Here is a 15,482-nt window from a genome sequence, read left to right on the forward strand (position 1 = left end):
GTTGAGTCATATCCATTTAGTAGTTGCTTAGCAATAGGTTTGTTTTACTGAGAGCCGATGTGCATTGGGGAACGTGGACTTGTAAATTGTCACCAAGCAACTGAGCAATGAAATACAAGTTGCATGCATGTAGTAGGTGGTTGTGAAGTGAATTATTAGTAGTGTTTCATAAATAAAAAAGGTATCGCACGAGACAAAAATATAATTGGTGTACAAGACAAAAAGAGTTCCTTTGAGTTAATCATGTGAAGGAAAACGACACCAACAAGCACACAATCACAACTGGATTTGATATACTAAAAACCTTGACACAATTAAAGGGATAGTTCAGCCAAAAATGATATTAAACCCATGATTTACTCAACCCCTAGCTGTCCGAGTTGCATATGTCCATCGTTTTTCAGACAAACACATTTTTGAATATTTTAGAAAATGTTTTAGATCTTTCTGTTGATTAAATGTAATGTTACGGGGTCCACCCATAGTCCACGACCTTCAAGTCCAAAAAAAGTGCGTCCATCCTTCACAAATTAAATCCAAACGGCTCCAGGATGATAAACAAAGGTCTTCTGAGGTTAATCCGCGCGGTGCTGTTGTAGAAATATCCATATTTAAAACTTTATTAACGAAAATAAATACCTTCCGGTAGCGCCGCCATCTTAGTCGCGTCCGCATACAGAGGAGTCTAAGATGGCGGCGCTACCGGAAGGTATTTATTTACGTTAATAAAGTTTTAAATATGGATATTTCTACAACAACAGCGCACGGATTAACCTCAGAAGACCTTTGTTTATCATCCTGGAGCTGTTTGGATTTAATTTGTGAAGGATGGACGCACTTTTTTTTGGACTTGAAGGTCGTGGACTATGGGTGGACCCCGTAACATTACATTTAATCAAGTGAAAGATCTAAAACATTTTCTAAAATATCCAAAAATGTGTTTGTCTGAAAAACGATGGACATATGCAACTCGGACAGCTTGGGGGTGAGTAAATCATGGGTTTAATATCATTTTTTGCCGAACTATCCCTTTAGAAACATTTTTTATTATTATATAAATATTTTAATTTTTTTTTATTTACTGAATACAGACTCTGACAAGCCACATAGGAAAAGAGCAGACCAGACTGATGACTCTTTGGGGACGTGCGGTCACACTCAAACGCCAGTGTCACTCTCTGAAGACTGCGACTGACAAGTAAGAATATATCCAAAAACGAATTTACTCTTCTTTATAAGATGAAAATGTGGACATTTACTACATCATAGTAGTTTCTTCCATCATTCATTGAAATGCTATTTTCTCCAGTAATGTGTTATGTTCTGCAGGGACTTGTGGGAGCTAAGAGCAGAGTTTTCTCGCGTCTCCTCCTCTCTCCTCTCTGCGTGTGCTTCTCCTCCTTCAGCCCCCACCCTGCGCCTCGATACCACAGCATCACATCCTCTCTCCTCCAGTCAGGGGCCGCTGTCTCTTGATGATCTGAATTATGAGCAGTCAACTGAATTTAAAGTCAACCTCCAATCAGAGACTCAGGAACTCAGAAACAGGTCATTACCGGCTGGCTGATATAGCTTAAAAAAGTCATCATTTATGTATTTTTGCTTTAAAGTGGCATAAAAGGTCCCATTTTTAAATCTAAATTGTAATTTTCTTTGAAAGAAACTATCATTTCATTCAAAAAACGTAATTGTTGCCATGTAGATTAATTTTTTTAAAGTGATATGTGTTTGAAGTACTACTGTTTTTTTTTTTTTTAGAGTCACAGAGCTTAATATGACCATTACAGCTCTTAAATCTGAAAGAGAAAAACAGGAGGTAGAGATGGAGAGAAGACACAGGCAGGAAATGGAAAGAGAGCGAGAACAAGAGAGGAAGTGGGAAAAACAGATAGAAATGGAGAGAAATTTTGAATCTGTCAGGAATGCTGTCACGACACTGGTGAGTGATATCTCATTCAATAGGCTTTATGCCCAGCTGCACTACTTCCTAAACTTCAGCCAGCTCCTTGTTTCCTGTCTGCCATTATTGGACAAACTGATTAATCCAGGTGTGCCTGATTATTGTTGTTGTGACTACTGAGGTCAGGCACACCTGGATTAATCAGTTTGTCCAATAATGGCAGACAGGAAACAAGGAGCTGCCTGAAGTTCAGGAAGTAGTGCAGCTGGGCATAAAGCCTATTCACTGTTCGAATTGTGATTATTTTATTTAATAGCTTTGTTGGGTACATTTGCTAAGCATGTGTTTCTCCCTTAAATGAATGTAAGTGATTCATTTTTTTTTTGCGCAGTGGAGGGTTTTGAACTCTCATCAGATAAGCGAGCAGTCTGTCGAGGATGTGTCCAGTGAAGGACTGTCCACTGTCCTCTCCATCATCGCTCAAGCTGAGACTGCCCTGCAATGGAGACAACAAGAAGTGCAGGTTGGATAATGTGAAAAATTTCAATGTAAAAAAATGCATTAATGGAATAAAATTGGTTGTATTTATTACATTTCACAATTATTTGCTATAATTTTGTCTAATGAAGGATGCTCAGGTGAGCATGCGAAGATTGGCGGTGGAGAAAGAAACTCTGGAGGAACGAACTACACAGTTGGAGAGGGAGGTGGAGGAGCTTCAGGAGCAGAATAAACAAGGAGCAATGCAGATCAAACACACTCAGGAACTACTAAACAGGTGATGGATGTTTTATCTCTACTTATTACACTGCTCGTTGGAATGCTTGATTTTGATTGGCCAGTCGTGGCATTTGCATAAAACAACCTCTAACACTAATAACGCACGGTAAACCGGATGCTGCAAATGATTTTTACAGGTACAGTTTTAATATTACACAAAAATGAAATATAAATATGTCTTTTAATAACTAATCTATGACATCATATTTACAAATGATTAAACCAAATAGTGTGTTTGTGACATCCATATGTCTTGTCTTATCTTAAAGCCAGATCTAAACGTGTTTTCATTGCAGAAGGTCTGCATTCGTTAAAAATTAGCAAATGAAATATTTCAAAATAATATTTAATGTTCCTCTTTACCGTACTTATGAGGTAAATAGCCGTGTAATAAGCAGGATAATGTAAAGGCAGCCGGTTGTTTTTGCGAAATAAACCCCTTCAGTGTAATACAAGTCCATCCGCTTCGTGTTGGGTCCTGATCACACTGTCAGGGCTTATTTCTGCGATAACCACCACCTGCGACTGCCTCTTAATTATCCCTTACATCATAACTGATACATACAAATACACATTTGACTTCCTTGAATCATCATTTATTTCAGTGGTTCCTAATCCTGGTCCTGGGGAACCACAGGAGTGCATATTTTCTATAGCTACGCTCTAAATGATGTACTATCTATCAGTGGACTTTTTTTCAAAGGCGCACAATGTGAAGCTCATCACAACATGTCTTGCCTGTCGTGTGTGGCTTGTCATGTCTAAATATGACAGCGTGTAAACTTCTGTGCATCACGTGTTATGTCAAAATAAGTGCCTGCCTGCTGCAGACGCTTCGAAGGGGTTTATGATAAAAGAGGCGCTTGCGTTTGCGAGTTTTGCTTAATCTCGCTTAATGTGTAATTAGAGTTTAGTGTCAAGTTAGTGTCTTGTAAGTATTATGTGTACGTGAGCGTCTTTTTTATCATAAATCCTTTCAACGCGTATGCATCAGGTACGTATTTTGAAATGACGCATGATGCACATGGTTCACTTGACGCAACAAACACATATTTTGAATTTGCGCCCCTTGGAAGAGAAGTCACCGGCCGCCACTATGTACCATGACCTGTGCACTCCAGTGTATGAATTTGAAAAAGGTAATGAAGGGTACTGTAACCCCAAACTGATTATTTAACTTTTTAATACACCTTATAAAGCTAAGGCCATTGAGTGCATTTTCAGCTAAATAAGTGTATCAGCACTTCAGCTTGATGGATTTTTATTTGATTGTGGACACTAGGGATGTAACGATTCAATCGCGATTCAATCGCGGTCCCCATTAAAAATGCCTGTCTGAAATCGATTCTGAATCGCAAGGCTGCGATTCTTTGTTTTATGCACAGCTTGTGCGTGTACTACGGCATTTGGTCAGTAGGAAGTCCTTATCAATCTAAAATCATTATGAGTTGGAGTCGTTTATAACGTGCATTTAAAAAAGCAACACTCGTTAAGCAAAATCATTCAAAATATTCTTTATTATCATGAAAATACCTGAAACAATTTGAAGAACAGTGTATAAATATTCCTGTATAGACATTTCCTGGAATAGTGTTTGCAATTTTACTTCTTGTGTGGCACAAAGGGAGTTTCTGCATGAGGGCGCCCCCTGGCGTTCGGATGTGTCGGGATAACACCGTAATTCATTCAAATTCATTCATTGAGAAAACGCGCATTTGCACGGTTAATGGTTACACCCCTAGTGGACACCCAAACAATTCAAAAATACAAAAATGTATAGAATAGTGCATAAGGGGCTGTTTTCAACAAAAAACAGCATTTTGGCCACTCATTCCAGCCTCAACAACACCATTTTGGGTGCCTGAAAATGCAAACTTTGGAAACGGATTTCAAAGTGCAAGTTTTTTGAAAATATGTACCGTTATCGTCTTTATATACACCACAAAAACAGGAAGTTTTGTGACATCATATTAATGCATAATATGTGTGATATTCCCAACTATCGCCCTGGCATGTATAATACCTTATTAAGGGGCTGTCACACTACACTTTTCGTTCTATTGACTTCCATTCATATGCATTCGTATGCGTCAGACTGAAAATGCAAGCTTGTGTGAAAATATTTCACATTTCAATGTGTACCAAAGTTCAAGTCTTGTTAACTCTGACCTGCGAATTCTTATCGCATGGAGATATGTTACCAGTAAGTCACTGCGTCACCTTTCTCTCTATTGAAAACCAAAAACGGACGAAACTGCCCATATTCACAGTAACGTCTGAACAATATTAGCATTCTCAAAGTCCAAAGCCCTTTATGCATTTGAATTCCTTTCATGCAGATTTTTCATTGTGTGAACAGGTATAATTTTAACAACGTTGTTCTCTGTACTTGAAACTTAAGAAATGCTAAGGATAAACTTTTTATTTAGTAAGTCTTTGTCGTGTAAGCCTTAAGTTGGTGATTTCAGATACACCTAATGTCGCAGTTCAACAAGTTTTCTACAAATAAGATGATGATTTGAAGATTCAGGTGTGCTAAAAAGGGAGACAAAATGTGTAATGCCTGTGTGTCCCTGGGGCCAGGGTTAAAAACTGCTGATTAATTTAGTTATAATCAAGCATTCCGCATTAGTTTATCTAATACCTAACTAGTCATATGTTAGGCTTTTCACCTTTTGTGCTGTATTAAATGACATGGTTTGATATGAAAAAGTACATCGTAGTCTTATCTATAGAGATATAATGTGTGACAGTGAGCGGGAGATGGTGGACAGTTTACGCAGTCAAGCGGAAGAGGCTGAGAGACTCACGGAGGAGTTGAGAAAAGAGAACGAACACATGAGACGGCAAAGAGAGAGAGAGGAGCAAGAGAAAATCCAGCTGGAAATAGAGAGACAGAAACGGTACGTCTGAGCCACGTGTCATTAAGCAGCATTATGCAGAACTCAGCCATAATGTTTGGCAATTTATAGCCTTGTTTAGTCATCAATTTTGCAAAAATTGCTTTATTGTGGTTTTAGAGTGGAGGCGGAGATGCTGGAGGCAGCTCAGATGTGTGACAGAGAGACTCGCAGTCGTCTGGAGTTGCACAGCCTACAGGGGGCGCTAGAGAGAGAGAAGATGGACAGGGAACGAACCGAGCAGGAGGCAGCTGACACGAAAGATGCTTTACTCAAGGTAAACTCATAGCATAACAGTCTTGTACGTAGACAAAGTATATTTTACATAGTCAGACACACCCTCAAACAAACACCCTTTTAGGTTCATCATAATACTTTAACTGAATGAAAACTATGGTCGATATGCACTAAAGCCTGAAGTATAGTTTAGTTTTTACACGTACGCAACGGTACTGTGCACGTGATGCAAATTTTGTGGTCTGAATAGTATGTGCATCACCTGATTATTGTAAAGCTAGAAGTATAGTACAGTTTTTATGCATACGTGAGGGTCTGCGTACAGATTTTTTAACCACGCATGCGCAAACTGGTAGGTCTTCTCAAGTCCAAAAAATTTACCCGGCCCGAAATAACTTTTTACCTGAACTCAATGTGCATAAATATATATATTTTAAGAAAGACGAAACCTAAGAAAATGAGCCCAAAGTCCAACCCAACACAGTAGCATTTTTTTTAAACCCAAATGTAAACAGCACAGACGCCTGCACGCATCAGTCAGACAGAAAGAAACCCTGGTGGCCTCGCAACCAACTTGTGTTGCTAGTCCATTTATTTTCATTTCTTACTTGACTACATTACTAAGGTATCCGCTACAGTGTGCATTCAAAAATGATTGACAGGTCTGGCTCAACGAAAATTAAACTACTGCCAGATGCCAGATACCACAAGGTGTCACAAGATGTCACAAGGGCTCTTGGCAAACAAAGGAGGGTAGGAAAAGGACTCGATGCACACACGTGAGATAGTTCGGGTCTTCTCTTGCCCGTTGAGCAAAAACACATTCATTTTAAATTACCTGAGGCCGCTAATATTATACCCGAACCATGGCCGAGGAACACGTCAAACTTTTAGAACCGAACCAGCTCGGGTCTGACCTTGGTTTTTTCGGATGTAAGTGGACCTCTAAAGAGCTCTAATATGTAGCCGAAGAGATAAATTTTATTTTATTGAAGTACGCATGTTTGGAATGTCTGTGTGTAAACGTATACTCCAGGCTTAAGGTTTTGGACACTACTTAAAATGGCTGTCCCTTCATATAGTGTACTACTGTATAAGGGTATAGGGGTGATTCGCTTGTTCAGGTTTGAATGATGAGGGTTAGAAAAATAAATGTATTTACATTACATTTTTGATATCTGTGACTGTTCTTTATTTATTTTTATTTTACGGTTATGTACACTGTTAACGATTTCCCTGTATTTTTACAGTACGGTACTGGCAGCACGGTTGCCAGTAAGTTACTGTATTTTGGTTTTACAGTACTGTACTGTAATACCATTTTACAGTACACAAACTAGTACTGTATAGTTACAAAGCAGTACTGTACTGTAATTTTACAATATTTTATTACAGTAGTCTATTTTTACAGTAATTTACTGTAATGTCTATATTGACCCATAAATACTATTTATTACTTATTACAGTTAATACAATAATATTATATAAAATAGCTAGAGATTTAGGTTTAAATCTATAGTTATTAATATGGTTAAAATGCTTAATTAAAACATAATGAATTAAAAGGCAATCCAAGCAATGTATGTATCAAAATTTTATTTAAAAAAAACATTTAATTGAAACAAAACATATTTAAAACAAGATTTTAAACAATAATAAACATATAAACAAGTTAAATAAAATAAAATCAACAAGTATAAACAAGTTTGGAGACCCCTGCTGTAACATATTTAACTCTGGCAAATAGAACACTGGTCCATAGTTTGAAGTTTTCAGTTTAAAGTCCATCATCGACTAAAAGGTAACATTTCACTGTGGTAAAAACAACACTGGCTCATAGTTTTAAATATTCTACTTGAATTTCATTGAACACTAAAAATAAATTAAAAATTAAACTGTGGCAGACAGACCACAGTGGCCTTTACTTTGAAGTCGTCCATTCGAACTCAATCAGGGACTGCATGAAGCTGTTCACATGGGGGTTAATGGCCACAGCTTTTTTCTGCACCAAGTTCCTTGTCTTTTTGCTTGCTCCTTGTCTGGATGTGCACTTTTTCCCATCTTTGGAATTAATTCTATCCAGAAACCTGTTAGAAATATCATAAACATTAAGTCAACAAATATAAGATAGAAAAAGATTTTTAAAAAACTAAACTTAGCCTTGAACTTACTCCTATTCTGAAACCTTTTGCTCTTATTCTACTGTTCCACACCTAATTACATTAAAATACAGAAGATTCACTTACCTCGGAACAAACTCTTTCATCAATGGACAGCATCCACCTGGATCCTGTCATGATTGAATGTCCTGAACAGAAAGTACAATTGTTACTGATTTGGACACAACTTTTTATTCTGAAAACAAAATATTTTGTCAATAAAGTCCAGGGACACCTCTGCTAAATAAATATAATTATTAAATTACATTTCTTATAACCAAAGTCTGAATATTTCTGTTTGTATATTTCTACATGGCAAACTAAGACAATTGTGTACATGTTGTGTATGGTCGTGTTACAGTGTTGTGTGTGAATGAGTGAATGAGTGTATACATGGGTATTTAAAGAAACTGTAGTGGTAAAGTGCAAACTTACCGAACATAATGTGCTTGGTGTGTGTCTGGTATCACCCGTTGTGCCTCCACATCTGCCTTAACTCCTGAAAAGTGCAATGACACTCATGTAAACTACAAATAAAAAGTCAGCCACATTCCTGTGTAATTTTGCATGTGACGTGAAAGCATTTAATATTGCAGTCGAAAAAATACATGACTTGTAACTGTACATCATGTACTTGCCTGGTGCCTTTAAAGATGATCCATCTTACCCAATCCAGCTTACAAGCAATGGTAAGACTGTAAAAAAGACAAATGTTACAAAATCTGTTAGCCATAGAAATAAGTAGACATTGTGAAGGAAATGGTAAAAGAAAATTTAGTAACACTTTACTATAAGAGTTTATTCCTTAACATTTGGTAATGCCTTAGCTAATATGAACTAACAATGAACAATATATTTTACAACATTAATAATATTTGATAATGTTTATTGTGCAGAGACAAAGTGATTGATTTAAAAATTTATTAAGTGTTTAAATCTAATATCATGCTATGCTAACAAATAAAACATTACTGTAAGTGTTTAGTCAGTTGTAAAACAAATATATATATATATATATATATATATATATATATATATATATATATATATATATATATATATATATATATTAGTTGTTATATTATATATTATATCTAAATATCTAAATAAGTCTTTTTTTAATTATAACATCTTGTCTACAGAAAATCTCTGAAAATGTCTCGTTTAGTGCAGAAAATAGCGATTTACAGTGACAAGGTAAAAAGACTGTCCCTTTACTGTTTTACCCGGACCGGCTGCGGTGTAACACGCTATTTCACGCAAAGTTTTTTAACAAGTTAGTAGCTAGCTGCTCACTTTAAAGATAAACATGATCGCCTAAATCTGAGCAATCCTGGTGATGCCAGTTTCCTACACGATGTTATAATGGACTATTTTACATCCAGAGATGAAGGATCAGATGACAGAGACGAGAAGACAAAGGTACGTAAATGCGGAGCCCATTCTCTTTTCGTGCATTGATTTGATGTGTTTTGGAAACTTATATATACTGCATGTAATGCATCTGAAGTGGTGGAAACAATATGCCATAAAAATGTATTGGACAACTTACTGGACGTGTAAAACGCTTTAGAGAAGATATTCTCTGCTTTTGCGGATATACCGTAATATAATAACAACAACAATACGCGCGGCAATCCCTTTCGTTCATCTGATATTAAGATGGTCTGAATGATATTTGGTCGAAGTTAAAGCTGCGATGAGTTCGATGCATGTATCCAGTTAAATATGAGATTTCTTGTTTTCACTTCTGTGGAGGAGTTCGGTATGCTGTGTTCGGCGTGTCAAGTCCTGTCTGTTTACAACCACGGCCTTACCAAACAGTCGAACTTAATACTTTTCTCTGACGCTAACTGAACGGATGAAATGCCGAGATAAACGACCGTTATGCTGGGACCGCAAGACCGCGCTGGCGGGTTGTCTTTGTCCATTTCGTTAAAAATAGTTTCATTGTCACCACACTTTCATCACAATATAAACTCACCAAAACCCTCATAATTTAGTTAAAACAACCCTATATTCATTAAAAAAGGTGTAAAGCGAGTTAAAGCAGCGGTAGACATCTGTGTGTAACGTTAGCTTACTTTCTGAGGGAGATTGAAACTTTGTTGGCGACCGTTTTTTTCTCTCATTGCACGTTTAAAACAATATTGTGACAAACTATTGACAACATTCTTAAACTAAAAATTAAGTTTTCATGAAACAGAAATATTTCAAACTTACCGAACTGCCAGAAATCAATCGTCCTCCTTCAGCTGCAGCCAGGAGTTGTGCTCTCTCTCCCTCTGTGTGATTTGACTCTGGCGCACTTTCTCTGATTATTGCAAGTACACCTGGCACATTACAGCAATGGCTACAGCAAGGTTACATCAAGACCAAAATATACTGTAAAATTTTCCCGCTCAAACAAATTTACCCAGAATGCATTATGAACTGCAGTACTGTACTGTAATGTATACATACAGTATAGTACTGTGGATTTTTACAGTAATGTACTGCTAAATCTACAGCGACATCTAACAGTGTAGATTCTCTACTTTTATTATTTATTTGTGGTTATTTTGTCCTCTGTTTTTCTTCTCTCAAGGCACGAGAGTCATTACTGGCCCTGTCATCCAGTCAAACCCAGCTGAAGAGAGAGCAGGCAGAAGGTCGGGATGCCCTGGAGAGAATGGCCACTTTAAATGAAGCCCTGGCCAAGGACAAGAGAGAACTCAGTGTTCGTGCTCTTCAGGTCTGTCGTGCAGGTTTAGCCCATCTTTAGCATAGATCACTTGCACTGCCTGGGGACACGACCAAATCCCTGCAAGCTGTCACGGGCTTCTTGCCTTTAATTACTTGATCCAGCGCCAGATTGAGCTGCTGTAGGGCCAGGTTAGGGGTTGGACGGATGAGAGTTGTGATTTTGTCTCCCTGACTCCTCAGCTGGAGACCGAGGTGGCAGAAGCCCAAGCCCAAATCCAGGCACTTGGCTCCGAGATGGCGGGTTTGCGGAGGGAACTGAAGACTGCGTCTCTGGAGGCCAATGAATTAAGGTGCGAGATTGTGTTACAGTAAACCATATTACATCTGATATAAAGATGTGTAACCCACTTTAATAAGAGAAATACATAAATTATAGACATAATGAACAATTTTAAACAGCGGAAGAATAATAAATTATTTTAGTTGCTATATTAGCAGCCCTAATTTAGATTATAATACATCATGATCTGTATTATCAGTATATGATTATGCAGTTATGTTTACCTTTGCCATTTTAGTTGCTTATCATACACAAAGCAAAAAATATGGTGAATCTGAATCTCAATTAAAATCCAAAAAGCATGCTTGTGGCTCTAACAAGTCCCAGATGAGCTTGGAAGGTGTTGGTAGGAATACTAATGAATGTATGTGGCTTTAGTTGACACTATAAATGCATCAGTTTATTTCAGCAGCTGTTAGATTTGGCTGTGGCACGCTGGTCCTATGTTTCACAGCCAGTGATGATCCCACTGTGTTCCAGGGAACGGAGAGAGACGGATCAGAAAACCCTGCAGGAGCTCCGAGGAAAAGCGAGAGAGCTGGAAAATGAGCTGGACACTGAGAAAGAGGCGAAAGAGAGGGAGGGGACTGCTCTTAAGGAGGAGATGACTATCAGTGAACAAAGAATTGAAGAGGTGATGCATTCAGATGGAACTGACAGTTTTTTCTGCTGGGTTAAGGTGACACAAAAGTGGAATTTGATTGTGTCCTGTTTAGGTGTAAGGACAGTAAGGTAAAGGTTTGCACCGAGTGCAAAAATTCCAGCAAATATGGAAAATGATCACGTTGGGTTATCATTTGACACTTTGTGCAACTTTCTGGAATTAATTCTTTATTCTGATTGGCCAGTTGGAGCAGTCTCGTGGTTGGACACTACTTATGTAGAATGCTATTACATTTAATATTAAACTTACTATTAACTTAATACATTTTTTTTAGATTAACACTATTTGCTTAAAATTCAAAAAACTGTAGACAGCAAAATATGTATGCAGGAATGATGTGCCATTAACTTTTCCCCGCCATTGACAAGTAATCTAGTCAATTAAGAGAAAACGTTTGCATTAAAAAAACGTGTTCCTGATGAATTTTTATGTTAATCTGCAATACCGCGATTGTACTTATCCAATTTATGAAAAAACTAAAGCCAAAACGTTATTTACTAATTTTAAACTCTGTGTATGTTTTGATAATCGTTCTGAATCTGTGCCCGGTTGCATGAAAGTCCTTAAGTTAAGAAATCGCTTAAATATAAGGTTAAGGGTACCCTTAATAAAAAATGGGTTGCAAGAAAAACCCTTAAGTGAACCATAAGGCTGTCAATAAGTATTTACCCTTAAATGCTAAATAATTTCCTTAAGTTCTGCTATGCGTTGCTACAAAGTCCTTAAGTCCCATTTTCCCTTAAAAACTTAAGGGACTATAACAGGTCCCTTAACCTCACACGCTATGGCTGATTTTTTGGTTATTTAAGAAAATGAAGTACCAACGCACATTTCTAACGATCAAAATATTCCCTAGAGAAAAGTGATGCGCATTAATTAGTAGTAGTTTGATCGTCCGTCAATATAAAATGCTTCAAGTTTGAATTACTTTGAGGTTTCATACATGCGGCACTTTACTGTCTGTTATTTGCGATGTTTGAATACCCAGCCCTAGTGACAGTTAAGACCTTTGTTGCAACGCTCTTAAATAAATCCCTGACCTCAGGGATTTTTTCTCCCTCAGGGAAACCCTCACTTAAGGAGTTTCATGCAACCGGGCACTGATCTCCAACAAAATTCCTTCACAAAATTGCAATTATTTCAGCTTTTTGCAAAAAAAATTTTTTTAAAGAAAATTACCATATTTAAGAGTTTATAAGCAGAGGAAAACTATTTGTTTGTTTGTTTGAAAGCAGAGGGTCTGTTCTTTCATTTGATATATATTTGTATGTTAATATATTTATAGAATAAAATTTTTCTGGAAGGCATTTTGTTAAACTTCTGTGAAAATCACAAAAAATGCTGGCGGGCAACTTTTAAAAAAAAAAGTCTGGCGGGGAATGAGTTAAAAAGGCCACACGGAAAACACCTGTTATTCATAAAGTCATAAAGTTCTGTCTCTTGTGTGTTTGATTATTACATATTTTGTAGAATTTTATATAACTGCATTATGCCAAAGTCCCTTTATTGAAGTCGTAACACTAGACAGCCATGTTTTCAACGCCTCTAGTCTTGCATGACTAAAATAACTGTCCAAAGTCCTATCTACTTAAATGAGGAAAGACGAATATCTCTAAAATCACTTACTGAATACACAATTAAACAACATATTTCTGACAAACAGTTAAACATGACATTAACTGTACTTTAACTTTTGTTTCTTAAGTTCAGATTGTGCTAAAAACACCTTTTTTTGCTGTCATTTCTACAGCTACTACGCATGCGTACAGGTTGGCAAGCACCTTATGCCAGTGATTCTCAAACTGGGGGCCCTGAGATGGTGCCAGGGGACCCCAGTTTAATGACAAAAATTACATTAATTCATCATATATTCTATGTATTTAAACCTAAAAAAATAAGGCTGTTCAACAGCACTTCATTGTATAATTTAACCTTTTTTTGTTTAATTCAAATCTTAAGTTTTGGAATGTTTTATGTCATAAATTATCTTTGGGGGGGCACAAAGGGATTCACCGTACACAGGGGGGCCAAAAAAGTTTGAGAACCACTGCCTTATGCGACTCTTTACAGAGCCCCCCTCCCCCCCAGAAAATTGCAGTCTTTATCGATTGTTGATTAGTTCTTTTATCTAGAAGGCGGAACTTCTGTTGCCCGAACGGCCATATTGAGCGTTGCATTTCCCTGATTCACCCAATCACTGTAATAGAAGTGCTATATCCAGTATATTGGATTATGCTTTCTTCAAAGTGTAGTATTATCAGTTCCATTAAACACATATTTAAAGGCACAAAAGAGGATGTTTTTTCGCCGACTGAGAATCCAAAAACGGTTACTGAGTTTTTTAAATGAGCGCATGCGTAAGAACAGCCTCCCTACTTCACAGCTCATTTCTAGGGAACGCCTTCCAAAACTCGTGCACGAGTATTAGAACACGAGTGTTTGTTTACCACCGGCATATGCTGTGTCGCGTCAGTGGATTCATTATGTGAAATGATGATAATAAACAAATAAGACGTTAAAACGTTAGATCATTCGACGCTCCTCCCATTTCAACTAGCATTTAGCAGACTGGTCACTGCCTTACAACTACAGTACAAGAGCAACGTCAATATACTTGAATAACAGTACAACAATAATTATTCCACAAAGAAAGAATAATCACTGTTACCTGTCGGGAAGAATTTTGCGAACTGCGCGTCTGTCTTGACACCTCTCTGTTCCTTCATTGCTCTCCAGCGTTGAAATGTTTCTCCAATAACGACTCTGTTTACATTACGTTCTTCTGACAATTTTCTCCTATTCCCAGCGGCTTAAAAAAGGTCTTTTGCGTCCTCCTCCGAGTTTCTTCTCTACCGTGGTGCAAATTCGAGGAGGAAAGCAGGATCGACAATAAAAACAAAACAAAACTTAAGACGGAGCTATGCGCATGCGTCGCCTGTGTTTAGTTACTGGAGCGCGCACGTCTCTCACAAGGATCGTAATGGCAGTGATTGACAAGCCAGAGGGCCAATCGCTTATGCGATGACGGCATGAGCAATTGGCTGATGTTTTTAAGGCCCTATCTTGTGCACAGATGACGTATATATTATTACTTTCAGTGCAGCTAATAAATAGTCTTTTATCATTTAGTAAAGACAGTTTCAAGTAATATTGCAAAAATGTATAAAACAAATATCCTCTTTTGCATCCTCTAATATTTAGATCCATAATGCCGGAGATTCATTTTTTTTATGACTTAAAACAGAAAAACGGAAAAGGTTTGCAGATTCTGTCTTGGACTAGTCATCACTAATAATGACAGCTAAACAATTAGTAGAGCCACAGAGTCCCAGGTGACCAGTTTTCCACATAGCTGGGATAGTTTTCACTCCACAGCCTTTCCTCTATCATAACAAAATCACTTCAACTCAGTTATTTCATAACTATTTTTCAATTAGTGATCGGCAGTAAGAGGGATAACATGCAGTTCATTTTCGCTAAATTGAACTCTTTTAGGTTTAGATATTTGTGATATTAACCATGTCATTATACATTGTTTATCCTGTACATTTGGAAGTCTTGAGTTGGTACTAATGGGCAGTGTTGTGTGTAAGTTATCTGAGCAGAACAGTGCTGTAATGAAGGAGCTACAGGGTGTTCAGACCAAACTGCTGAAAGCGACAGAGCAGCAGAGAAAAGCAGAACGAGAGAGAGATGACCTGCTGAGAGAGAGCGAGAGACTACGGGACAGAATATGTGCACTGGAGAGAGAGGAGGAGGAACTCACCCGGATTAAAGAGGAACTTGGGTACAAAGAGAAGAGATGTCTGTGTTTATT

At 37.5% G+C, this 15,482-nt stretch overlaps 1 protein-coding gene and 1 long non-coding RNA gene across 3 annotated transcripts in view; one reads left to right on the top strand and one right to left on the bottom strand.

The window, feature by feature from the left end:
* LOC135782508 (uncharacterized) overlaps nt 1-15,482 on the top strand; it is a 29,489-nt gene that overhangs the window by 2,804 nt on the left and 11,203 nt on the right. For both annotated transcript variants that reach the window (XM_065292831.2, XM_065292832.2), the window contains exons 7-17: nt 1,092-1,198; nt 1,330-1,548; nt 1,759-1,939; nt 2,292-2,423; nt 2,530-2,678; nt 5,434-5,583; nt 5,701-5,857; nt 10,564-10,710; nt 10,902-11,011; nt 11,482-11,635; nt 15,259-15,452. In XM_065292831.2, the coding sequence (XP_065148903.2) occupies nt 1,092-1,198; nt 1,330-1,548; nt 1,759-1,939; nt 2,292-2,423; nt 2,530-2,678; nt 5,434-5,583; nt 5,701-5,857; nt 10,564-10,710; nt 10,902-11,011; nt 11,482-11,635; nt 15,259-15,452 (1,700 nt within the window). The remainder of the gene's footprint in view (nt 1-1,091; nt 1,199-1,329; nt 1,549-1,758; nt 1,940-2,291; nt 2,424-2,529; nt 2,679-5,433; nt 5,584-5,700; nt 5,858-10,563; nt 10,711-10,901; nt 11,012-11,481; nt 11,636-15,258; nt 15,453-15,482) is intronic.
* On the bottom strand, nt 7,388-10,518 carry LOC135731108 (uncharacterized). Its single transcript, XR_010526191.2, has 5 exons — nt 10,200-10,518; nt 8,615-8,671; nt 8,412-8,475; nt 8,064-8,125; nt 7,388-7,904 (listed from the first exon to the last, which is right to left on the bottom strand). It is a non-coding gene; the product is annotated as an uncharacterized lncRNA (long non-coding RNA).

Source organism: Paramisgurnus dabryanus, chromosome 15 (assembly GCF_030506205.2).
Source record: "Paramisgurnus dabryanus chromosome 15, PD_genome_1.1, whole genome shotgun sequence".
Lineage (NCBI taxonomy): Eukaryota > Metazoa > Chordata > Actinopteri > Cypriniformes > Cobitidae > Paramisgurnus > Paramisgurnus dabryanus.